This window comes from Poeciliopsis prolifica, unplaced genomic scaffold, assembly GCF_027474105.1.
Source record: "Poeciliopsis prolifica strain line A6 unplaced genomic scaffold, Auburn_PproV2 SCAFFOLD019, whole genome shotgun sequence".
Lineage (NCBI taxonomy): Eukaryota > Metazoa > Chordata > Actinopteri > Cyprinodontiformes > Poeciliidae > Poeciliopsis > Poeciliopsis prolifica.
Genome location: NW_026562394.1, coordinates 1,243,835 through 1,269,414, shown reverse-complemented (window position 1 = coordinate 1,269,414; position 25,580 = coordinate 1,243,835). Strand labels below are relative to the sequence as shown.

Below are 25,580 nucleotides of genomic sequence, written 5' to 3'. Positions count from 1 at the left end.
GGAAATGCTTTTTGAGTTGATTGTTTAGTAAAAAGGTTGCATAATGTCCAAAAAGACACTTAAAAAAAGCCATAAATTGTTCATGTGATCATTTTAATTTATTTGCTAAAATTGTCAACATTCATCCAACAACACCAGATATCAACAATAGACCATCACTTTTATAAACTCCCTTGGAATATAAAGATTTTTTTCTCTTCATTACAAAGAACAAACCATAAAAGATACAAAATACAAGTACAGAAGTACGGTTGACCATGAGACAATGCCAAGACCTTACATAAAAGGATTGTATCTAAAAACAACAGGAACACAGTGCGAAACCAGAAATCACAGGAATTAATGTAAATTGATGATAAATGTTTTTTTTCTTTTTTTTTTATATAAAAAAACATATGGATGTGGATAAAGTAAGGAGAGTAAACAACATCAAGGTAATCCTTTGATTACCATCAGTAACATTTTCTTAACATTGTTCATTCAAACAGGCATTCTCTACCCTAAATGTTGAATATGAGCACAAGATTCCCTTTTAACATTAAACATTAAGACAAAGAAAGACATAGCAAGAGAGAAGACATCATGAAAGTCCAGCAACAAAATGTTCAGTGTCCCAGATGTCCATATCAGATCTGCTGCCTGATAGTCCATCTAGCTTCAAATAAGGTTCACCAAACCTTTCCTAAAGATATATGTTCAGGTTCAAGAAGTTTGGGCTTGTGACATGATGCCGCTTCAGACGTATTGCTCTTTGGGGAAAGTATATGGCCCAACTCCAGGCGGAGGAGATGACAAACCCGGCACAGAGGGGTATTTAAAGACGGCTGTGGTGTGAGTCGGTGGAGCAAAAGTGTTTTTTGACGGGGTGCTGGCACTGCTGGTGCCCAAAACAGGCATCGTTTGTGAAGGGTGGTACGGTTGCTGGGGTAGAAATGAAAGAGGAGGGTTGATCGGTGGGGAGTAGGGTTCTGGATAATCCTCCTTGTTACAAGCAAGTCTGTAGCTCACATAGTCGGCTGTGTTTGGAAGTTCCTCATAGAAGCGTCCAGCATGCTGCAGAGAAACAAAATCAAAGTGTTAAAAGTCAAAAACCCATTATCTGTGTTGTTTTTCTTTTGCTTGATAGTAGTGTGGCAGGAAACAAAGGTATTCTTGAGTTTAGCCCAAGTGAGATACAAATTCACCCAGACATATCAAACATGATTTCAAAATCTTTTTGCCAAACTTTATAAACTACTTCAGAAATTGTAATATAAAGGAACAAGAAATTTTGTCACAGACCAACTCTACAGTGAACTAAAGCATTGAAATAAACATTAAAATAATAATAATAATAAATACTACCTTTACTGATTTCTTTCCTACAGAATGAAAAATGTGAATTTTATGGAACATAATGTCATGTCACATCTGTAAACAATGTGTTTTGCTTGAGAGGTGCCTCTGTTATGTATAGCGTATGTATATTAGAATTAAAAATGTAAAATTCAACAGCATTAGAACAGGTTATGACCTTTTACTGAGTGCTTGTTTAAGGCAATTTTATGACAATATTCCACAAGGGGTTACAAGCAAAGTGGTGTGAAGTAAGCCATGTTTAACCCTATAAGTCCTAAACTGAGTGGTGATAATCTAGTCAAATTTGCAGCACCATAATTCTGTCACACTTTGCACTATCTGAAAAATTTCAAAGGTTTCTGAAAGGAGAGACGTTGCGCTTTATGGCCAATGTTAGGTTATGGTAATTTCACCCCTGCTGTAGCAGGGAGTGAGTTTAATACATCAGGGGGAACTTTTAATAGTAAATTACGAAAATAACTTGGTAAATATTGAAAGTTCCAGTTAATATGTATTAAAATGGCAATATATATTTACTCACAGAACATTTAAAGAATTGTGTACAATTAAAATAAGCAACAAAAAAAATCCAGGTGGAGATTTTAAATGTAGGACTCAAAGGTTTAATACACAGTAGGTGCAGCTGGAAAGAGCTTGATTAATGTCCAAAATGGCTTTCGGTAATGGAAGTTTTAAGTTTAGTGCTCTTTAATCTTTTTGTCCTCATAAAGCAACATAAAAAGGTAACATTACAATATGGTCATAATATATAGCACAGACTGGTTTGAAGCCCTGAAATTTGAACATTTCAAACACAACATGCAGGTTACCTGAAAATCATCTGGTCTTTTTCTGATGGGTTGAGGCAGTTTTCTGGATGGTGAGTCACCTCTGATCAAAAAGCATTAGGGAGAGAAAGTAAAACATGTAAAAATTAACGGGAATCGCCTTGAGAAAAAAACTAATATGTAACAATCTGAGATTACGTTTACATACGAGGAGCTGTCTTTCCTAGTTCTTATTTTGAGCACCAGGACTGTGATAGTAATGCCCATCAGGACGCCAGCAGCCAGTAATAAGGCGATGACACTGATGACGTCTCCAGTTGCAATCTGGGGTAGAGGCTTTTCTGCAAGAACAGCAAATACACAAGTAAAAGTTTTTCAATAGCTATTAGAAAATAAGAGCCCTATTGATCATTCAAAATTTAAATAAAAATATTTATATACGCATATCCACTAAGTCAGTGTAAAATCTTCACATTCAGCCTCATGCAAACCCAAAACAGTGTGCCTCTGACGCTTCTTCAAATCAACTAAATAAGAGACGTACTCCCGCTGCCTTACCTAAAACACTGACTTCGACAAAGGCAGAGCTGGTCCCGATGCTGTTGGTCGCGTCACACACGTATGTTCCTTGGACCTCGTATGTGACTGGCCCTTTAAACAGGAGGACGTTGTCTCGGATTTCGACATTGCTCGGAATGGAGCTGTTAACCCTGCAGTTGCAAAAAAAAAATCAAGAAATGCAAGGTAAGAGTAAAAGCTGGTTTCTAGATAGTAAATGTTGCCTTTAGTATCAATTTAGAGTAGTATTTAAAAGCGTTAATTCAAATAAATAAGGAATTGGTCTGACTCAAAGCCTCCTGCAAATTCAAATTTCTATTTATCTTGGTGTTTAAACTTTCCAGTGGAAGTCTTCAACATGACTTAATCAAGAAAATTGTAACTGGGGTAATGCTACTGGAAATTTCACTTCAAGGCAAAAACAAGCAGGAAGGCTCAAAATCATAATTTTGGATATTGTAAGTAAGAAGATTCCTCCACCTGTCCAACTAATCAACAACATGACGACCAAGTTAAGTTGTGGGATAGATTAGTAGAGGTTATTTTGATTTTACTGATGCTGAGAAAATAAATAAGCTTCCCTAGAATAACCCATGAGTATACTGAAAAGTTAAGCTTTTACTCCACAATGTTTTCTTCCATCGCATCACTATATCTGTGTTGTGTCAGGTAAATCTATCCTGACAGTAATCTGGTATAGAAACAAATGTGATTGTTCGAAGAAAAAATACTAAATCTGTGTAAGTGAAAACTTACAGTCTCCACTGGTACAGAGAGACAACTGGATTGGCGTCGGCTTGGCAGCTCAACTGGACGTTCTCTCTGTTCAGATACCAGTTCCCATCAAAACCATCAATCATCACATTGGGTTCATCTAGAGAAGAAGAAGCAATATCATTTTTTTAAAATTATAACTCAAATGCAAACCTTCAAACAATTAGGTTAGCCTTGATTTCACCAGGCAAAATGGTAAATATAAATAAAATTCCAAAATAAATAGGAATTTGAATTCCACCTGTGTTGTTCATTGACATAATGCCTCAGTTGTCTTATTTCTAAATTTTTGAAAAGAAAGTCTCATTATAATTCAGATTTTCTGGTGTTTTTTTCTTAGCTGTAAGGCCAGGTCTTGGGAGAACACAGATTCTTTACTGTGGCATGCTTACAAATAAAGTAGCTGCATAGAATGGCCCTTAGAAATGCACTCAATAATTTTAAAAAGTGCCAGGAGCATACAAACAGGAAGTATTTAAGATTACGTCAGTCAATGATTCTTAGTCTAATCTTTTTGCGTCATAGAGTTTTGGGTGGGATTCAAACTAACTAACATCTGTTGTATTTTGTGCTTCTCATGAATGACTTACACTGGATATCAAGAGTGACACTGTCGGTGTAGACTTCCTCATTGTAAGTGGTGACGCAGGTCAGTGTCTCCCGGTGGGTTTCCCTGCTGGGGACTAAAATGTAGTCGCTCTGAACAGTGAACGTCCCGTCTGAGTTGATGTACTCTCGGGTGGTCACTTCTCCAGGCACCCTCGTCTCCCACCTGATCCCACACACAAGACAGACAAATCTCAAAAGATTTGCCATTTAAATTGCAGTAAAAACTTTAGAAAACCATTTAGAAAACCATGTATAATTTCCCTTCCACTTCACATTTAAGACACTACTTGGAAAAAGTACTTTTTGTTTGTCTAGGTCCTAGACAATGATGAGTTTATAGTTATTGTTTGTTAGAAAATGTGAAAAGGTTCTAGGAGTAAGAACATTTTGCATTTCAACAAAAGGAAAGGCTAATTTGAACATAATTACAGACAAACCTAATTGTTCCAGGTGGCTTTCCATTGGCAGAGATGCAGGTGGCCACTGGAGTTTTTAGGTTTGATGAACGAGCCACAAGTGTAGGCGTGGACAAACTCATCTGGGTAGTTGGGCGGACTGAAGAAATATAAATGGAGATATGTTAATATTCAGTAACGAAGCACATGTCTGTTATTTTACTTAAACGTTGTTGAGTATACAAGATTTATATACAATAATAACTATTTATGCTTGGAGAATCCACCAAAAATATCCAAATAGAAAGTTATATCCTTCAAAATAATAGTGTTTTACACTTCAGACACTGAAAGGCCACTGCATCATGCTCTCACCGAAGACGGTGAGGTTTACGGTGTTCTCCCGGTTCCCTGCTGGGAACGTTGTGTATTCACAGATGTAAGTGGCCTCATCAGAAAGGCGGAGCGAAGAAAAGATGATGGTCGTGTCCTCCATTGTCGGAGTTCGCCGTCTGACTGCTGCGTTCTTGAAGGTGACGCGGTCCCTGTAAGGAGGGGCCACAGACACACCCAGCGATGGATTTGCTATCGCCACATTCTGCTTGGAGCCGTTCACCAGTTTCTGCCACGTTACCTTGAGAAATTGAGACAAAAATTTAATGGAGTCAAACAGAAATTCAAAAAAACTCTTTGAATAAAGTATATAATAAATTATTGGTTTTCTCTAAAATGGACTCATGGTTCTGCTGTCTGTCACCTGAATGGAATAAGTTTGCTTCTCACTCAGTGTTTTTGTGTTTAGATGTGTGTATTAACTTTACAAATCCTTAGAAAGAAAGAAAAAAACCCAACATTTTATTTCAGTGGTGCAGAGCAGCATAAGCCACTATAATCTGTGTTGATGACCCATCATTTAATTCACTGCCTGTTCTCCATCCATTATCTGAACACATTATTTAAATGTTCTCATTAATTTAAAATGTTACACGTGACTTTAAGAGAAAAGTCCTGACGCTGTTTGTGAGGCATTTAATTTTATCATGTTTGTGACTGTGTCAATCCAACACTGTTGACATATACCTGGGAGATTTTAACAGGTGGGTTACTGTTGATGAACCGGCAGCGAAGGTCCACCTTTGAACCGACATAGCCGGACTTTCCATCATCCATTTCCACTCTCTGTCCGTTTACTTCTGCAAGCAAACAAAACACAAAATGAAGATTTAGCTAATAAATTACTATAAAATTCACAGCATGCTTAACATGTGAGCTGCGCTGTAAAAGGTGAATCGTGTTGGCAGAGGTGCAGGTAAACTGCGTCCAAAGGCTGTGGATTAGCTGGAGGTATAAATAAGCAGGATTTGTTTAGTTACTCCTTCTACTGACTTACTGATCTCCTTTAACAAATCCACAGCAGAGCCTCGTCCACCATACTGAGACAGTACAAGCATCACGTTTGATTACTTGTGCCTGTCAGAATCAGTAGAAACAGCTTACTGCTCAGTTTTTGTGATGGTGGGTGGAATTTGTCCTAATTATAATGTGGGTTAAGCAACAAAGTGAACAGCACTGAACAAAACACTGAAACAATTCCTGCTCTAATTCTCAGACATTAATGTACACGTTACTCGCAAACGTTTTATTGCCACAATTACAATTTTTTACTGAATAAAACCACATTTTTTTCAGTGTTTCCCAAAGATCTCTTCTCACCCTGCAAAGTAACTAACCTCAAAAGTGCCTCGTCTGCCAAGACCTGCGATGTATTTAGCTATTTTAATCCATGTAATCCACACCATCATTTAATGGGCTCTTCCTGCGCACGTCTAAACACCAAGCTTCACATTTCCCTACTATTACTGTTGCATTGTGGGTGTATCTTTTAGATAGTTTGATCAACAAACATACAAATGGGAATTATTTATACAAGCTTGGAGAAACACAATAAAACAGATATAGATACGTCTTAAAGTCATGACTTTCAATTTATTTTTTATTTCGTTTGATAGTTTTGAGAAAAAATTTTGACAAATACATATAAAAGCTGCTTTTATATGCACAACATAAAATGAAGTTGATTTTCATATTTTCATCTGTATTCATAGTTCCAGTCAAAAGTTTACATCCATGGGAATAAATGTCACATACAGCAAACAAATTCTGGGATATTTTTTAATAAAAGTATGAATTCACAGAGGATAAACATTTACATACATAGTCTTAATAACTGCTTAATAACTGCTTACTTTGTACATTTAACAAAGTAAGTACAGACTTTATTTTGAACACATAAAGGATCATTCTGTTCTACTACTCATTTTCAAATATCTGTCTGTTTGAGTTCTGCTTAAACTTTGTTTTATTATATAAATCTCAAGAAAATAATATTTAAACAAGTATCAAACATAGTTTTATTTGAGCCAAGTATTTATTATAATCTTAAATATATTTTATTAGTTGTTATGGTGATTTCTGTTAAATCACCGTAACAGAAATAAAACCTTGAAAACATCAGTCTGTAGTTAATCTGTGTGATTTATGTCACTTAGTGAATTAATTAATAGGACATAATTGAACTTTTCAAGCATATTTTAATTTCTGGAATTAAAGCTGAATGTATTTATTGAAATGTACTGAATAGTGATTGAAATGTGTTCTGTGTTTGTGTGCAGCATTGGGCGGAGACATAATAACACTGGGAGCATTGGGATTTAGGAAATTAGAACGCATATCAGAAAATTCACAGTCCATCCGCTGCTCTACATCTGACATATGGACGTCCAGAGACTGACCCTCGAGACTCGGCCTAAAGTCACGAGCTGAAAGCAACTAACAAGGGTTTCTAGCTTATCTGCAGGCTATGTTAACTACTTCCTAATTGGAAGTAGTTACTCCATCACTCCAGCAGTGTTTTCAATTAGCTAAACAATGCTAGTGTTGTTTAACATAGAAGAAAAATAACAATTAAAGTGTTTAAACCATTTAAAATCAATTCCATTTTAGTCTAGCCTAAAATTGCTAAAACTATGCACTGGCTCTACGACAACTTTTTGTTATTTAGATTGTCCAATACATTTCCTATTCAGAAATTACACACTGTGTGGTTTATAATATATATTACGCAGGTAAAATAAGTATTGGACTCATCATGTTTTTCTTCTAAAAATGCACACCAGATCTTAGCAAAAACCTAAATGATCCACACATTTATAAAGAAATCATATCAGTTCATGAACTTCATAAAGCTGTGGCACTTTGATAGTTTTTCAATCTATCAGTTATCAAATCAACTGATATTGATTCAATAATCCTCAGAATCCTTTCTGAATGCTTTCTGGATTTGAATGCTTCTTTTTCTTCATGTTTTATCAGAATTTCTTGTGTTGTTCCATTTTTTACCCATATCATCATCTGTGAAATGATTTGCTTTGATTTCTGTTTATGTGTGAATTATTTAGGTTGTCTCAATGATCTTGTTTAAACTGTAAAAATGTTAAAATATTCAAATATTTACCTTCTGTATGTGATACATAGAACACAATTTGAAATCTTGGAGTCCAAACTGAAAATGAAATCTAAAACTTTGTGAACTCTGATCTTTTTTGAATAATATTTTTTCTTGTTTTAGATGACAAGGAAATACAAACAAGTTAAAAAGTTTAAATCTTTGCACAACGCTGTAAATCTTCACCTTTATTTCATTTATCTTTATTAATAGTTTCATTTCTGTTTGTCTAAACAAAAAGACTATATGAAACTAATATAAGCATGGTCGAGTGAAGTTTATTTATACAGCACATTTCAGCAACTAGGAAGTTTGAAGTGATTGTGAACCCTCTGCGTCCGATTCGTCATACAAACATACATTTACCGGTTGCATCAGGTGTTCCTCAGATAAAACACCTCAAATATCAGGACTGATAACACAAATTTTTAGTTGCTGGGACAATGAAAATCTCAAAAAACTTTAGATGAGAAGGCTTTGTGTGGCACAAAGAAAGAAAATGATTTTAAAAATACACCAACAGCCTTAAATAATCCTGGAGATACAACTGGCAGCAGAATGGAAAATTTGCAAATTTAAAAAAACTACAGCAAAGCCACCTGGACATAACAGAAAGAGGAAGCTATCAATAGCTACTGCCAGATTCCCGGGAAGACAGGTGGTTAAAAACTCTGGACTGACAGCAAATGGCCTGCAGCGTCTACGATAAACTCAGATGGAGTTTGTGCATGAAGTCTTAACAAACTGGAGACTTTTGACTGGGCCAAGATTCCTGAGGAACACAGACGCTGCTGTCTGGCCGTGTTCAGCAGCAGTGCGATGAGGTGGTTGAATATTTTAGAGATTACAGGAAACATTGTGAGTTACATTACACAAAAATTTCACAGAACAGATTTTCTAGTGTTTACATCAAGTGTCATTTTCATCCTTCTTTTCTTTCCCTGTCTGAAAAGATTAAATATTTAGACCAAACAAAGATGATAAAAATCTATCACAGCCTAATCCACTTCAAATAAATGTTGCCAGTAAATAAAATCTTCTCTGGAAATGCATTAAATCTATTTGAGCATGACTGGAAAAATTCTGAAAGGCAATATGGATGCGGTGCAGGTGATTGATCAGAAAACTGCAATCAGTGTAATCCAGGGTGAATTCACACCATTTTAATTTCCATTATAATTCATTGTAAATCAGCCTCAAATATTTTGCCATAAAATAAACAGTCTACTTCTCAATCTGAAGTGAATTCCTTTCTTTTTCTGTTGAAAAGTGTGAAGCACTTTGAGTGGTCGAAATGACTGGAAAAGCACAATATAAGTTATGTTTATTTATCATAACTCACTGGACAAATCGTCGTATAAATCTTCACTTTGGAAAGACAGGTGACTACATCGTGTTTGGCATTGATGAACAAATTAGCGCTCGACTATACAAAAAATTAGGAGTCTCTAATATCCCAACATTACTTATTCAGTTAAACTTGTAAAAAATAATAATAATAATAATTAATCAATGTACAACTGTTAAGAATATATAAAAAAACTGTAATTTTTTTAAGAATTTGTCTGTAGGGAAAGAAAATATGTCAAAATAGTCTTTGCTTTTCATGACTTTTCTGTTGAACACAGACATCTGGATGGAGAGTCTGATGACCCTGATGACCTCTGCAAATGAGCTGATTAGGAGCTTAAATTGAAGCTAACGCAAAGAAAGACTATCTTTCTGACAGGTACAGAAAGCCTCGTTTCTCCACATCGCTCCCAGCTTCCTCGATTTGATTGTGTCAGCTCACATTCTTCTATTGTTTCTAGTATGGGAAATGACCTCATCATGTCAATCACCCATAAACAGGAGCATGCTGGCAAGAAAAGGGCTTGGGAACGAAGCACAACAATAGCAATACTGTTTCCCGCCTGAATGGCAACATTTAGGAACAGTTAGAGCAACACAGCATGACGGTGGGGCTTTTTGTTAACATCCTACACGGATATCCTGCATCTTTCTTTACTGTTATTTGAAAAGCTAATTTTACCATTGTGTGTATGAATAAAACACTGAGACAAGTGCAGGTGATACGACTGAAAGTTGTTAAAAATACAACAAAAAGGTCACTTTTCTGGGCAGTAAAAAAAAATCTCTCACTTAATGTATAGCCCAGATTCTATAAAACAAGATGTTACAGTAATTTTTTAGGTTTGTTTTACTGGGTTATCAGAAATTGAGATTTGACAGGATAAAATTTACTCTAACAACCAATCGAATTATGTATTTTGTGCAGATCTCTTTCTCTAGAGAACTATGTAATCTATATATATTTTTTTTTATATGATAATGTTTTTTATATAATTGTACAGCTGTGTGTGTATCTCAACAAATATGACTGGAAAATAAAGAAACAAACTAAGACAGAGCTGCCTTTAGTGTAAACAGAGTTTCATAAACTTTTTTTGATTTTATCATTGTCCAACCATTCCTAATTTTCCATGCAGGACAACCGGACGTATCCATCAGCGGTCGGGAAGAGGCGGGGTACACCCTGGAAGATCGCCACCCCATTACTATTTTAAAGTAATTTATACTTCCGTACGTCGTTCTGTATCATACTTAACTATCCTCAAGAAGTCGCCTCTGACTTGGTTCCTAAGATAAGAAGACAGGTGATACTCTGCGTTCACAAGAATTAGACACAATTTTAGAAATATTTGTTTTAACAAAAACTAAGACTGTTTTTTTTTTTGTCACAAACAGAAAAAAAGATTTCTCTAATCCAACAGCTCACAGATGTAAATCTGGCTCTTTTTTGGAATTAAACTGCAAACTTTTTTGTCTCAAAATATACTTCTCTTCAAAATGGCTTTCATTTTAAAATCTTGTCTGTAGTTATTCTTTTGCTAACCTTTTGTTCATATGGATATCAGACAAAAACAATGATGGCATGTGATGGATTAAAAGATAAAAAATAATTCACAGAGAGAGAGAGGAAGGGAAGAGGGCAGATTAACTGTTTAATCTTTCTGTCATAGAATCGGTGATTGATCGGGGATTACATGCCCCGTCTGCATTTTGAGGTTTGTGATCAGGGATGCTGAAAAATCGGAAAACTGCAAAAGCCCATAGTATTTACAGTTCCTTGGCAAAAGTTGTCATAGATTCTGGTGATTTATAGTTTTATGAACAATTATTTGCCCCCTTTCTGTTTTTTTGTATCTTCGCCAGTCTTAAATGTTTCAGATCACAAAGCAGATTTTAATAGAGGACCTGAATACATACAAACAGCAGTTTTCATATGATGATTTCATTTATTGAGGGGGGAAAAGATTTCTCCAAAATCTTTTTAGAGAAAAAATTTTAGAAAAGATTGAGATGGAGCTCGTTAGGTGGCGACAACTGTGGTGCTTTCGGTTCTGGGAAACTTTTTACAATCTCTTGTGCCGTCACTACTTATTCAGTCTGCTTGTTATTGTGGTAGATTGGCCACTACTGGGAACGTTCACAATTATTCCATGTTTTCACTTCTTATGTGAAATGGTTTTCCATGTGGTTCACTGGAGACTCAAAGCTTTACCAATTGCTTTCTAACATCTGCAGACTAATCGACATTGTTTATCATCTGCTTTTGAGCTTAAGTTCAGGGCATAAAGTGTTGCTTTCTTCAGATCTTTCAGCTAAATCCATGATGTCAGGTTATGTTTAACTGATGACTCAATTTTACAGATTCTACAGTTCAGGTCGAAATCACTCCTGGTGAAATAATTACTTGAACATTAACTCAGGTCTACAAAAATGTGCTTGATGACTCAATTAAAATTAAACAAATAAATAAATCAATATAAAACAGATGAAAACTGCATTGCAAAGTATTTTTCTCACAGTGCTGCATTGCCACTGAAATTAATTCTGCTCTTTCTTTTGATTGGAGTCAGTGCACACACGTGTTTTCCCGCGTGTGTATGTGAGTTTATGTGGGTGCGTAATCTCCGTGGCAGGAACGTGGCGCGTACGCTTGGCCAGCGTTCAGCAGGCAGCTCACAGGATTATGGTGACTGCTGCATGTGTGGCTGAGACATAACATGAGAACACAAAAGGCAAAAAGGAGACGGGATGAGGAGAAACAAAGAAAATACCCGGGGAGAAACTTTACCAGACTGAGGGGGCAATCAGGCAGAAAGATGGTTTCAATCTGCACACTCTGGAGAGAGTGGAGTAAAAAAGAGGGGAACAAAAGGCAGAGCGGACAGAAGGAGCGTGTTTGTGCAGGATTATTTCTGTAGAGTAGCGTCTGTGTGTTCCAGCTGTGGGCAATGGATTACGCAGAAATGCATGAGCCTGTCTGTTTGTCTCATTCAGCCTTTTTTGCGTGCCTCCTTCCTGGGGATTTCAAAGTTTTATTGCAAGAGGAAAAACAAAATAATCGATTGTGATAGCACTCATCACTAATTGATGCCAGGTGGCCCCAGATCACACCGACCCGCTCCAAAACATTCAGAGAAAAACCCAGCAGCAGCAGCCAGCAGCCCTGGCAACAATCTTGTTGTCACTTCCTGCACTGCTCTAATCCAATGCTGTGTCCTTCAACATGACAATCGTATGGTACACACTACTAATACGTATGAACCTATATATGCACAGCAGTAAGTTACTGAACAGCTTCCAGAGAAAGCTTTTATTATTCTGAAAAAGAAAAAAAACTATCACAGCTGATGTCACATCTTCCTCCATGTACCACGCAGCCACAGATCGAATGCCAGCTAAATGTGAGGCCCAAGCTCACAGTGATTACACTGCTGCACCTGTTACAATGCCCATGAGTTCGTCCATTCATTCGCGTGCACACACACACACACACGCACACACGCGCACACACCACCCCCACACACACACACACACGCAGTAAACCTCCAGACACACATCTATGCCATCTAAAACAGCACTCACTTTAGTTTTCTGCTTCTCTTTAACCGCAGCGCAAGTTCAGGTGGACAATATGTAGGTCCTGCTGAGCAGCTGGTTATTAGTCAGTGTAGCTTGAAATCTTAAATCATTTAGATTTGAATCCAGTACTCTTGTTTTCTCATCAAGGTTGTCTGCAGTCTCCAGGTTTGGGTTTTTGGGCTGCTCCTCTTCCTCAGATTCTTCTGGGACTCCCTCCAGGGCGTTACCAAGGACAGCGTTTTCCATCCTTGCAAGCTCCAATAGAGACTTCCCACAGAGGAAGAAGGTTGAAAACTGAAGAACTATGCATGTTGTGGTGTCTGAGTTAAAGTATTACAAGTTTTTGAAAATTCATAGCGAAACACTGTTTTGCAGCACATTTTAACGCAATGTAAACTATTTTTCTTTAAAAAGCAATGTAGACAAGAGTGTTTTTTGCATTTGTTTTTGCTTTTTATGTTGTTGTAAGTTGCTATTTAAGTGACGCAAAATCTACCCTGCAAGAAATAACTTCTCACAAAAGGAGTGAGGCTGTTGTGTGTAAATCCAATTCTATTTATTATCTGATTTTCTCCTTCTTCACCAAAATCATCCTTCAAAGATTTTCACTTGAATTCTGCATGTCTAAAGTAGTATGAGTTCAGCCTCGTTGTGCTTCCTTTTATTCAACTGGTTATTGTGATAGAGGCAGGAAATAAAATCATTTTGGGAGTAAAACATATAAATGTTCAGATGGAAAAACTCTTAACGGATTTATTTCCCAAGACACTCAATGACAGATGTCAAACTATCTGGCTTATCTGTTGCATGTGGAGGTTGACCTCCCTTAAAATCTACGCCAAAATGTGTCAAAAATGGTTCATTCACCACTTTTTACACTTTTTATTTTTGTTACTGGTGAACAAAAATGCATTAATGTAGATATTTAATACTAATATTAAAAAGAGCAATATTGTGGTATTTTTGCTCAATCCCAAATGATCCATGTTATTATGGTACAGGGAGCAGGACAAGCATATGCAGACAACATTACAGAAACAGGAAACAACTGTTTGATACAGGATCAGATTCAACGTGAAGAACGAACTGACAAAACCCTAAACAAAGGGAGGCAAAGGCAAACCATAACAGAAACCAGGAAATCCTTATGAAGCAGAGATAAATAACATGTGGATCTGACAAATACACACAGAGGAAACCAGGACTGTAAATCCACACAGGTGTGCTGGCAACAAAGCCAGAAGTGAGACAAAAAGGCAGGAAGGAAGACTGACAAGGAATCCGCATTGCAGAATAAAACAGGGAATGACTTGCACAAACTGAACAAAATGAAACCCAAAAGAAACATAAAACAACGTTGAGAGCAGACACATTCCTGAGTCTCATCCACATGACTGCAGCACTAACCTGTGGTGGCAACTAATGAACAGGACTGCTTACGAGGTGAACTGCTGCAGACTGGGAATAAACCACAGCATCTGCTATTGTGAAAATCCTTTCACCTCGTGGTCTCCTCATCAGAAGTTCTTAACATCAGCCAAACCATTTTTACTTGGCCAGTTTTTCCTGCTTGAAACTCATCGTCTTTGAGACAGAATGGTGTCTGAAGCTTTCCCACCAAAGGACAGAAAGATGTCCACTTCTCTTGTCAGAGCCGATAATGTTATGTTTGATCTGTGTTATATCATTATAGCAAAAAATAGCAAGTAAAAACGATTTATTTAACATCAAGTCCACATTTTTATGCTGAGGATGAATTACTTAGATTTTTTTATCTCTTTGTGTAAGTTTTATTATTTTGTTACTTGTACTTTTACTTAAGAAAAATACATAAACAGAAGCTTAATTTTGGGCTGCAGTATAACATTACAATGTTGCCACTTAGGTGTCAATTTCACTTAGAAAATTAAATAACTAAATTGCATTTACAATTGAACATACGTATTTAAAAATGTTCATAATAGTGCCTATGATTTGAGTTTTTTATATTAAGAGGTGACTATCAGGAAAAAAACAAGGCATCACTACTATGTTGTCACAGGAATTAAAATTAACATTTTGAATGAAATAAAACATAGGGGTCCAGTAAATCTTAATTGGTGAATAGAAATGTTTTAAATATTACCACACAAAGTATTTAATGTGTAAATACATGAAACCTCAGATAAGTTGAGAAGCAAATACTTTGCAGAAAATTTATTTGGACCTTTTTATTTTTTATTTTTTAAATCAACCTTACCTGAAATAACACAAGTAGTCACAAAGAATATCCAAAGTCCAGCCTGTTCCATGTCCTGAACACCGTTGCCAGTTTCTGTCTGTGTTTAAATCCCTAGAGTAAACTTCTGGAACTCCTCTTGGCTCTTGGAAGAGTAATTATTTTTGAAAAAGTAAAGAAATAGACTCAGCTTCAGCACCAGAGTCCGTTCATGTGTGGCACAAGCCGTGCGCAATCTCCAACTGGTCAGTGTGACCTGTGTCACTTTTTCTTTCTGGCGCTCGGTGTGTGGAGCTGCAGCGGTCTGAGGCTCGGCGGAGATAAAGCCGCTTAAACGCGTGGGCAGATTATTTCCGAGATAGACTTCCCCCAGCCCGACCGACAAACAGCCTGAGGGCTGAGCCGAGCAGCCCGGGCAGCACAGGGCGCCTGAGAAATTAAGAGTTGTGATCCAAGGACGCAATTAACAGTCCGGACAGGGACGGAGCTACGGACTTTAAGGCTGTCAATGAAGCCTTAAAGTCCGTGAGCTTCAATTGGATGTTTATTTTATAAAATACAAAAATTAATCTATAATAAAATATTATCTCATAATGAAAATACAATTATAGTTGGATGTTTAATAATTGGATAGTAGTCTCAATTCTACTAATCAACCTGGACAGATTCAAACAAAGCAGTGAGATCTAAAGAATGGTGCAGCGCTCCCTGGTGGATGGCGGAGACAATGCATGTACTTTTTTTTTTTACTTTACTTTTTTATAAGTTGTGGAACAAGAAAGTATTTCATGCCACTTGATTACAGTACATAACAATAGCTTAACACTGACATTTATCCTTGATTGATCCTTGATTTATCCTCTAAAATAAACACATATGTCTGCACTTCCTGAGGAGGATCCACATTTACTGTCGTTTTCTCAAAATGCACAATTTATTGATGGGCCAAAACAAAAATTGTTTGGGTTCTACACAAAGCAAATCAGCCATATTACATCCTGCTTGCTTCATTCAGTGTGAACTAAACGATGTAATTTGATCATGGAAGGGATGAAGAAAAATAAATATTACTTTCAGATTTAAAAGAAAATTTTCTAAGAAATCCCTTCATATTAAATGTATTTATTTAGCAGAAATCTTCCATACATGTTTTTTTGTTTGTTTGTCTCAATTATACTTGATTTAAACTTAACTTAAGATCTATTGTGTTGCAAATACGTTTACGTTCATCTTACATTTTATACATCCCCCATTACTAACCTCCAGATGGAGACACTGAGCTTTTTTTAGTGGCCCAGTGATGGAAATTTCTGAAGGGGAACGAATGAGTCGTGGAATTCAGAGAGCTGTGAAAACATGACAGTGGGTTTGTATTCGGGCAGACTATCTCAGGGAGAAAGCCAGAAAGTAAAAGGAAAGAATGCGTTGTATGCTGCACAGACGGAGGAATTGCTTAAAGCTGGATTTTAACTGTTTAATTCTATTTTAGCTTGTATTTGTGTATATAGTTTTATTTAGCAGGCATAGTGCTTTTGCTCTTGTGGTAAAAACTTGCTTTAGCTGATGGTTTTCAAAACATTTTACAGATTGAATACTGAAAAGTGTGGAGTGCACATGCTTTCAGTTACCCTGAACTTCTGGCTATATTAACAGAGTTGCTCTCTGCTTTAGGGTGAACCTAAACCAACCACCAGGTTGGTTGGAGAGTTTTTATAGCCATAAATCTTTAAGTCTGGTAAATTAGGTGTAAGTGTAGACTTCAGCTAAGTGATTCTAAGATATAGCTATATTGTCATTTTCTGACAAGCTTTCTTGTACTTATCAAGAAAACCATCCATACACCTCTAAAACATAATGTTTTATTTCGGCAACATGACAAAATGCAAAGCAATGCACATGTTCTCATCAGAAATAATTCTCCTGTCTTTGCAAATTATAATGAGACTGCTTGGTCCACAAAACACTTGCTCTTTTTGAGAAACATTTAGAGGAACAAACTGGACAGCAACGTGAAGGGCAAATCAGGTCAGCATGACTTAGAACATGAGACACAAGCGAGGACTCGAAGAGGGAAAGAGACAAGGTCAGACAACACCTTGCTGGTGAAAAGTGATGACCATGCCTGAGTTTTGCCTCTCTGCATACACAGACAGGCAGCTCGGTGCTTCCGTCAGCCACTGCAGAGGAAAAAGACGAATCAGTGCGCTTTCTGGTCCAGGCTCGTCCCTCCCTCCCACTGCCTCCTTCCGCCTCTCTGTGCTGCTCCCACTCCTTCTCAGTGGTGGGATGCTCTGCAGTGCTGCACACCGAGGTGATTCCCGGGAGCTATTTAGCTTTTACTGACGGAGCAGAAAGGAGCTGCTGCATCATTCAGTATTGACAGGAGGTAAGAATCCCTCAGGGATTTTAATTAACTGTGGATTAGAGAGGAAATATGAAATACTGAGAATGAGATAGAATATGCAGGAACATGTAGATATAATAGATAAAAGTGAGAGGCCAATTTATTCAACCTAATATAACAACAACAACAAAAAAAAACATTAAGACATAAAAATTGCTTTTAATTTTGAGAACGCTGCTCTAAATTATGCTACGTCATCTCTTTGACCCCCAGAGATGGATCAGGCTATTCACACTGAACACATCCATGTTGGTTTTGACCAGAACTTTCCAAACTCTATGGGCTGTTTGTTGTGACAAAACAAAAACAAAAAAACAAATTAGGATCTATTTTAGTATTTTTAGCTGTTATTGGCAGCGAGCCAAAGAAAACAATTAGCATGGAACTAGCAGTATTAAGGTTTAGGTGCTATCTCTTCCTCCGACTAATTAACCCATTTGTCATTTTTCCCACAGTTGGATGAGTGATTCCTCAACATGCTCGCATCTCTGTTTCTAAGTGGGATACTTGGAGGTGAGAGTACAGTTCTAGAAACTTCTAAGGTGTGGCACTAAGAAGCTGAGTTACTATTTTGAAGTATCAGAAGTTTCTGATGGAAAAAAAATCTGGGGGAGGAGATTGTTCTCATTAGGGAAGCTGCTTTATCACATATTCAAGAAGCACCTGGGTATATTTATTGAAATATCATCTTGAAGGATATCACCATTTCTATTTCTTACTGATTTAGTCAAGTAAATAAAACTAAATAAATAAAATACTAAATTTCTAATATGGACTATTTCTTTAGGGGAGAATTTACTGTATGTTCAATGCCAATGTTCATACTGTATTTATTTTATCCTGTTGAATAAAAAACAGCTTCACTTTCGGTATTAATCGCTATTAACTCATCACGGATTATTTCAAAAAGCTTTTCCGCATTTGTCCAGATTATTTACTGACGCGCATTCAAACAAACAGCTTTTGATTATAACACTTCAGGGTCATAAAAACAAGATTTACCATGTGACATGATGTTGCTATGGCTAACTGTAAGAGTCAAACTAGGATATTCACTAATGACTGCTAAATGTTTACTAAAGAGGCAGATATGTGGTGTCTGTGGTCGCTACAAATGAGACTTAGCTACTTCAATAATTTTCTCTGGTGCCACATGTTTGTGTTTTACCCAGTGCTGCTGATCCCAGTGAAATCTCAGCTGATCTCTGTGTGCTTGGAAGAGGATGAGGACCTGAGAGTCGACTGCCGGATCGAGCCCAAGCCCAACAAAATCAACAGCTACGAGTTCTCCTGGTCATCTGGAACCAAGGAGGCCCTCATCAACACAAATGTTTCCGGCTCAGCTGCAGAGGCCCAGTTCAGAGACAAAAGCGAAGTGGTGGAGCTTGATCCCCACGGCTACAGGATGACCCTGAAAGGCTTCACAAACACACTCCCACACAACACCACCTACATGTGTAAAATATCTGGCCAGGTTGAGAGTATCAATGTGGAGAAAGGTGGGTGGATTAGCTATTTACATACATGTGGTTCAATGCTTTGAAAGCGACACTGATACTTTTCCGTTCTCCTGCAGAACAACTGCAGCCTTGCTCGGCTGTCAGCCTGTTTCTGAAGAGCTCATGGTCCTGGATCGTCCCCCTGCTGATCTTCTTCTTTCATACACACTGCTAAATAAAATGTGACACTCTAGCTTGTGCCTATTTACACGCAAACAAGCCCAGCCTTACTTCTGTCTACATGCACATCCATCAACCCTACAGCTTTAGGTTTTATCATTGTTACGGCATTGCAATGCTTTTATTGAGGAAGATGACTCAAGATGTTCTGAGACCTTTTGCTTCAGAACTGCACAAATCTTTTGTGATGTAATGCACTGTGAGAACTTGCACATGTGAATATATAGTGATGGAGCTCTGGTTTTCAATAAAATAATGCTAAATATATAGTCAAACAATGATTTTCTGGTTACTGGGTGCTTATAAAAAACTGAAATGAATAAAAATGCAAAGTCAGTTCAAAGTATGAGGCTTGCCATCAGAATTTCATTAAAGGTCCATTCCCCAATCAACCCATCAACCAGCCAACATTTACATTTGCTGCCCAAAGTCACAGGAAATGGGATTGTCTGCAAATTAGTGCTTCTTTTTCGCAGATTTGATGCAGGATAATTCTGGGTAAAATGTTGGAACCCACATGAAATACTAAATGCGTGAACTATTTTGAAGGGATTCACTTATTTGACATTTGAAACCCAGATTAGACCAAGTCAAATCAAGTCAAGTTTAGCAACAAGGCAGTTCTAAGTTTTTTCACACCATAAGAACATCATACAGTAACCCATTATGAAACAAGCAATAAGCATTACATTTTGTCAAATGCCATCATCAAAGTCATGAATAAATATGCATCAAATATGCTGATCGGTATTCAAGTTATTATGAATGAAAATAAACTTTAAACAGGTAGGTTTTTAACTTTATGTTTCAGTATCATTGTAGTTTTCAGGAAGTTTGTTCCAAATTTGTGGTGCATAGAAACTGAATGCTGCTTCTTTATGTTTGGTTCTGGTTCTGGGGAATGCGGACAGACCAAAACCAGAACGCCTGAGTATTCTGCATGGTTGATACAACAACAATAGATCTTTAATGTATTTTTGTGCTAAGTTGTTCAATAATTGAGAAACTAAGAGAAGTATTTTAAAGTCTGCGCTCTGAGAACAGAAAGCCAGTGTAAGGACTTGAGATCAGAAGAGATGTGCTCTATTTTTCTAGTTTTAGTGAGAACACGACCTACTTAGCGTGTCCAACTGGGTTAGCCCATATGGGTCCAATTGAGACAAACCAACTGGGCACCATGCAAAAAACAAGCAATCATTTTAGATTTAAACTAATTTATACTGCTTGTAGACCTGAATGTAGAATTATTTGCATTCAACCCAGGAGTTTATGTCTAGCTGTGGGTTTCTCAGTTTATAATGAGACCATTATAAACGGGAATAAATTCTGGGGGAACAAAATCAATTTTTAGGCACATTTTATAAGATATATGTATAAAAAATGCTGATAAACAAAACTTAACCTTTTATAAGCACCAATTTTTTTTTCCAATACAGCAATCAAACTTATCTTCAGACCAGCTTTCTACATGTTTCCATTAGTACTTTAAAAATGTTTCTAAGCGAGCCGATAGTACTAATACTACTACTTGTACACCAGAGAAAAAGAGGCCACATGGCATAAAATGCAATTTCACAATTAAAGCTGCAAGCAGCCTCGAGCGGCCCTCGCAGCCAAGCGCCGCTCCGGCCTATTGCCACCGCAGGGTACTAGCAACCGCCGCCCGACACCAGCCACCACAGATACTCTCAGCAGTTTTCAGCACCTCCGCCCGCACCGCGGAAACTGTTGCTCCGTTTCCATCAACGCTCCCCACGTTCTAACACAGAAGTCGTTGCGCGGTTTCCGCGCCCGTCCACCAGGCGGTACGCATCGATGCGTTCGGCGGCACTTCCTGACGACGCACAAAAAATGTGGTGCAGATTCGTTGATATAGCGAGGAGATATAGCTGGCGTATTAATGTAGTTGGCGCAGTGGAGTCAAAATACATTTCAATGTTGTTGGGGTGTTTAGAGGTCAACAAAGGTCATACATATCCAATTTGGCGCCAGTCGGATGATCAACGTATCATTTAGAGCCTATCATATGCACATGGTGAAGAACTGCAGTTCGCCATTTCTACACCCCAATGCGGTTTGGTCAGCAGCCAGCATTCACAGAGTTCATCATCTTGTCGTTTTAAGTCAGTATTCACATGATGAAACCCATATATATGATAGAATAACAGTAAAACTCACAGGAGAAAAAACTGGTGATTGCCTTTGAAAAGTGGGCGGGGCTAGGGTGATTTCATCAAGTGACCATGGAAATGTGTTCAGGACTGTTCTATAGAGAAACACAGGAAGTGTGATGCAGCTGTGATCTTGCATTTGGAAGTTTTTTAATGTTTATGTTTCATGGCAAATAGTGAAAGTTTTACACTAAGCCACACCCACATGCTTTGATGTTAACTGCAACTGAGATCTAAATGCAGTGCAATTTTAACATTTTCCTAAAATGAGTCAGGAAAATGGTAAAGGTTAAGATGTATCATTTTAATAAACCCTTCTGGTCAGTAACAAACCAAGGGCAATGCACATTCAGAGAGCACAGTTAACTTTCAGTACATTAGAACAAAAGCACAGGTTTAATCTCTCTCAATAATTAGGTATTAATCACAGCAAGTGGTCCAAGTAAATATTACAACCCCATGTATCAGTCTTAAGAACTCAGAACGTTGTAAGATTGTCGCTCTCAACAATCGTAATCATCCTGTAGTGTGTGTGTGTTACGACTGATCGGGTCCAGTCGGTGGAACGTCGGGACCGCTTTGATCTAAAATCGGGGATATTGACTGTCTTTAATCATCTTTGCTCATTCATCCAATCTCTGTGGTGTTCCTCCGACTTTTTTTTTATCTTTTAATGAAAGATAATTATAAAATTATTGCACAGAGTACATCTGGTTGAGAAGCACATTCCAATCTTTGGTTGAAATGGCGCATTTGATTTTATTCTGCAGTCATAATACAATTTTAAACAATATAATAAGTTTCAATGAAAGGAGCTGGAATAGGCTACGTTAAGCTTTCGCGGTCAGTTGGGGAGAAAGGATAACTCCCATTTGATTTTCTAAAAAATTGAAAACAGTATTTTTTATGAAAAAAAAACTCACCTCCATGTTGCGATGCAACAAATATAATCCTTGCTTACGATATCTCCAGTTTCTTAATCCAAGGCTTTGATTTTTGGTTACGTCTTTTTTGGGTTAAAATAAGTCCGCAAACTAAAGTTACCATTCAACGTCATTGTCCATGTTTGTTTGTTTACTCCAAATTCAGCTGTGGTAGTGCAGAATTTTAATTTGAAGGTATTTCGTAGCTGGTATTAGAATGTGTTCGAGTGAAACCTCACACTCTTAGAACGAACCCGTTACACCTACGATTTTAAATAGGCTAGTGTGTGTTCTCTCACGTTTTCAGAATTGGCCGACTTTTCTAAAATCGTGTAGTGTGAACTGAGCTTCACTCACCGCATCTCCAGTTACCACTTTTAAGACGAACGGCAATAAAACTCGTCTCCAACAGACAGTTCCGGCTCATGAGCGTCATTCGGGTCTGCAGCTCCAAAACCGAAGCAAACGTTAGCGTGGTCCGGTTTGTGGCTCCATAAACCAGGCATAATGTTCAGGAAAACTTAGCTGCTCCAACAGTTTAGCAAAAAAAATGTACAGTCCACAGCGTAATGCGCCGAACCTCAACCATGTACGGTCTCCTGCCGACTGCCAGTACGTACAGTAAGTATTAGCACAGCTACAGAACGTGCAGTCCTTCTCAACCAATCAAATTGCTTAAATTTGTTTTTGCCCTTGACTGGCCATTAAGGCAGAGACGAGGGAAATGATGCATTTACTTGCGGTAGGAAATAACAGTCATTAACAAAACGCTACATTTACTCCGTGTTTTAAGCCAACAAAAATTATCTTAGGGCTTACATATAACATTTCAGGTTAAATGTAATCGCTGTCCTTTTGGAAATCTCACGGCAGACGCGCTGGAAACGTTTTCACGGCCGTCCGAAAAAAACCGAACTTGATTTGTTTTCTCATTGATGGAGTACCAGTGACTCCTGCTGGCGCAATAATGGTATTGCGCCAGCAGTACCAGTATTGCGCCACCAGGGGCCAGTCGTACTCCATCAACACTGACCAGAATGTGTTACTCAGCGGAGCTGAGTAACACAATAAAGGTTTTGAATGACGATGTTTGTATTATTTCTAGCCAAAATTAATGAATGTTTGTACTCTAACCCACAAAACAAAATTATTTAAAAAAATAAAACTTTAAAAATAAAATTGAGAGCCAAACGTATGGCAATGGCGTTACAGGTCACTTCGCCACGCCGCCACGCCCACCTGCTCCATCGAAGCTGGTCGGGGTTGGAATCCTCAATACACCAACATGTCTTCTGTGACTGGGCACAGTTTCATGTTGATGAGGTCAAAGGGGTCAGATAGCGACCATTGACAGTAAAACATGACACTTCCTGTTCTCAGGGGGCGTGGCCTAAGTGATGTCATCATTTGACCATAGGGTATTGTAGTAGACCCGATGATGATCAACAACAGTAATTTTGGTACCTGTGTGAGTTTCTGTGTAGGAGATATAACAGTTATTTTTTTACGGCGAGTAGGTGAACTTTGACCCCTGCTAACCCCCCTTCAGCATACTCAAAAACTCACCGTTTAGATAACTTTAGATGAGACATGCCTTATGAACAGACTGACCGAGTTTGAAGCCGATCAATCAAAATCCCTAGGAGGAGATAGATCAAATATGAAGGCTGTAAACGGCAAAAATGGGTCAAAAACCGAACTTGAATCCAAAATGGCCGACTTCCTGTGGGTTTAGACCATGGCTCCAAGAGACTTTTTTGTACGTCCTGACAAGGTACACATGTGTACAAAGTTTCGTATTTGTAGGTTAAAGCATGGCTTGGGGCTGATCATTTAAAGTTTTCTAGGGGGCGCTATAGAGAAATTAGGCTACGCCCACCAAATATTGTGATGGATTCCTGTTGGGGAGTAGATGAAGATCCATCCTTGTGAGTTTGTAGCAGCTGGGCCCGAAAATGTGGAATTGAGAGCCAAACGTATGGCGATGGCGTTACAGGTCACTTCGCCACGCCACCATGCCCACCTGCTCTATCGTAGCTGGTCGGGTTTGGAATCCTCAATACACCAACATGTTTTCTGTGTCTGGGCACAGTTTCATGTTGATGAGGTCAAAGGGGTCAGATAGCGACAGTTCACAGTAAAACATTACACTTCCTGTTCTCAGGGGGCGTGGCCTAAGTGATGTCATCATTCGACCATAGGGTATTGTAGGACACCCGATGATGATCAATCACAGAAACTTTGATGCTTCTGTGAGTTTCTGTGTAGGAGATATAGCAGTTTATTTATTTATGGCGAGTAGGTGAACTTTGACCCCTGCTAACCCCCCTTCAGCATACTCAAAAACTCACCGTTTAGATAACTTTAGATGGGACATGCCTTATGAACAGACTGACCAAGTTTGACGTCGATCAATCAAAATCCATAGGAGGAGATAGATCAAATACAAAGGCTGTAAAAGGCAAAAATCGGCAAAAATGGGGTCAAAATGGGAACTTCAATCAAAAATGGTTGACTTCCTGTGATACTTGCACTATGACATTAATTATAAATTTTGAGCGTCTTGGGGAGCTCTACAAGTGTACCAAATTTCATGTCTCTACGATAAAGTAAGTGAATAGCAGAGGGTAAAAAAGGGTGTTTTTCCAATTTCTAGGTGGCGCCGTAGAGACATTTCTGTTGCAATTTTTGCGACGACTTTAAAATACGTAAATTTTAAACAGGCTTAAGGCCTCCGCCAAGTTTGGTGAGTTTTTGAATATGATAAAGCCCCCAAAAAGCCAATTCATTTGGGTGGAAGAATAATAATAATAATAATAAACAATAGGAAAACAATAGGCCTTCGCAGCGCTTAGCTGCTCGGGCCTAAATAACAGCAGTCCATTCTAAAGACCCCGAATGGCGAGGTCTGCTCCTCTCTACATTGCCGGTACATAAACTGGCTCGAACTGCAAACGAGTGTTTGGGGGAGTATAATCCTTTCAGACATAGGGAGAATAGTCAGTTGATATTTACATGGCTAAAAGCAAAAGCAAAAAAATTCAGTTCGATTTAGATACATGTGCAGCCCAGAGTATAAATATATATATCACCAATGCAGCACCAAACAAAACATGCTGAGCATATACACTCACTTTATCTTTTCGAGTTTAAATATACAGTTACCTGGCAATGAAAGTATATGTTGTCTATTTTTTCCGTCAAAATTTGCAAAAATAATTCCCCCTCGCCCATATCATTCGATCTGATCTCGTAAATAGAACCAAAAACTCCGCCCAATTTGGAC

The 25,580-nt window shown here is 38.0% G+C and overlaps 2 protein-coding genes across 3 annotated transcripts; one reads left to right on the top strand and one right to left on the bottom strand.

The window, feature by feature from the left end:
* Positions 1-74: 74 nt before the first annotated feature.
* On the bottom strand, positions 75-25,545 carry nectin1a (nectin cell adhesion molecule 1a). 2 transcript variants are annotated; one of them, XM_055043976.1, is made up of 10 exons: positions 25,460-25,545; positions 5,543-5,655; positions 4,838-5,096; positions 4,505-4,622; positions 4,049-4,230; positions 3,441-3,558; positions 2,685-2,836; positions 2,335-2,467; positions 2,169-2,229; positions 75-1,053 (listed from the first exon to the last, which is right to left on the bottom strand). In XM_055043976.1, exons 2-10 carry the CDS (start codon positions 5,630-5,632, stop codon positions 736-738), a joined length of 1,431 nt encoding a protein of 476 aa, XP_054899951.1. In that variant the 5' UTR covers positions 5,633-5,655; positions 25,460-25,545; the 3' UTR covers positions 75-735. The 2 variants fall into 2 exon arrangements, with proteins under 2 accessions (XP_054899951.1, XP_054899950.1); XM_055043975.1 differs by lacking the exon at positions 25,460-25,545 and adding an exon at positions 15,139-15,461.
* LOC129368829 (thy-1 membrane glycoprotein-like) lies at positions 17,395-19,940 on the top strand. The gene is made up of 4 exons (XM_055043982.1): positions 17,395-17,503; positions 17,977-18,034; positions 18,694-19,020; positions 19,098-19,940. Exons 2-4 carry the CDS (start codon positions 17,998-18,000, stop codon positions 19,193-19,195), a joined length of 462 nt encoding a protein of 153 aa, XP_054899957.1. The 5' UTR covers positions 17,395-17,503; positions 17,977-17,997; the 3' UTR covers positions 19,196-19,940.
* Positions 25,546-25,580: the final 35 nt, after the last annotated feature.

Bases quoted from the DNA above. Each gene is read 5' to 3' on its own strand.
- nectin1a (XM_055043975.1), bottom strand. From the start codon at position 15,190: ATGGAACAGGCTGGACTTTGGATATTCTTTGTGACTACTTGTGTTATT. The intron at 5,097-5,542 runs GTATATGTCAAC...CAATTTCTCAAG, and splicing joins CACCTGTTAAAATCTCCCAG to GTAACGTGGCAGAAACTGGT. The intron at 2,230-2,334 runs GTATGTAAACGT...CTTTTTGATCAG, and splicing joins ACTAGGAAAGACAGCTCCTC to AGGTGACTCACCATCCAGAA.
- LOC129368829 (XM_055043982.1), top strand. From the start codon at position 17,998: ATGCTCGCATCTCTGTTTCTAAGTGGGATACTTGGAG. The intron at 18,035-18,693 runs GTGAGAGTACAG...TGTTTTACCCAG, and splicing joins TCTAAGTGGGATACTTGGAG to TGCTGCTGATCCCAGTGAAA. The intron at 19,021-19,097 runs GTGGGTGGATTA...GTTCTCCTGCAG, and splicing joins GAGTATCAATGTGGAGAAAG to AACAACTGCAGCCTTGCTCG.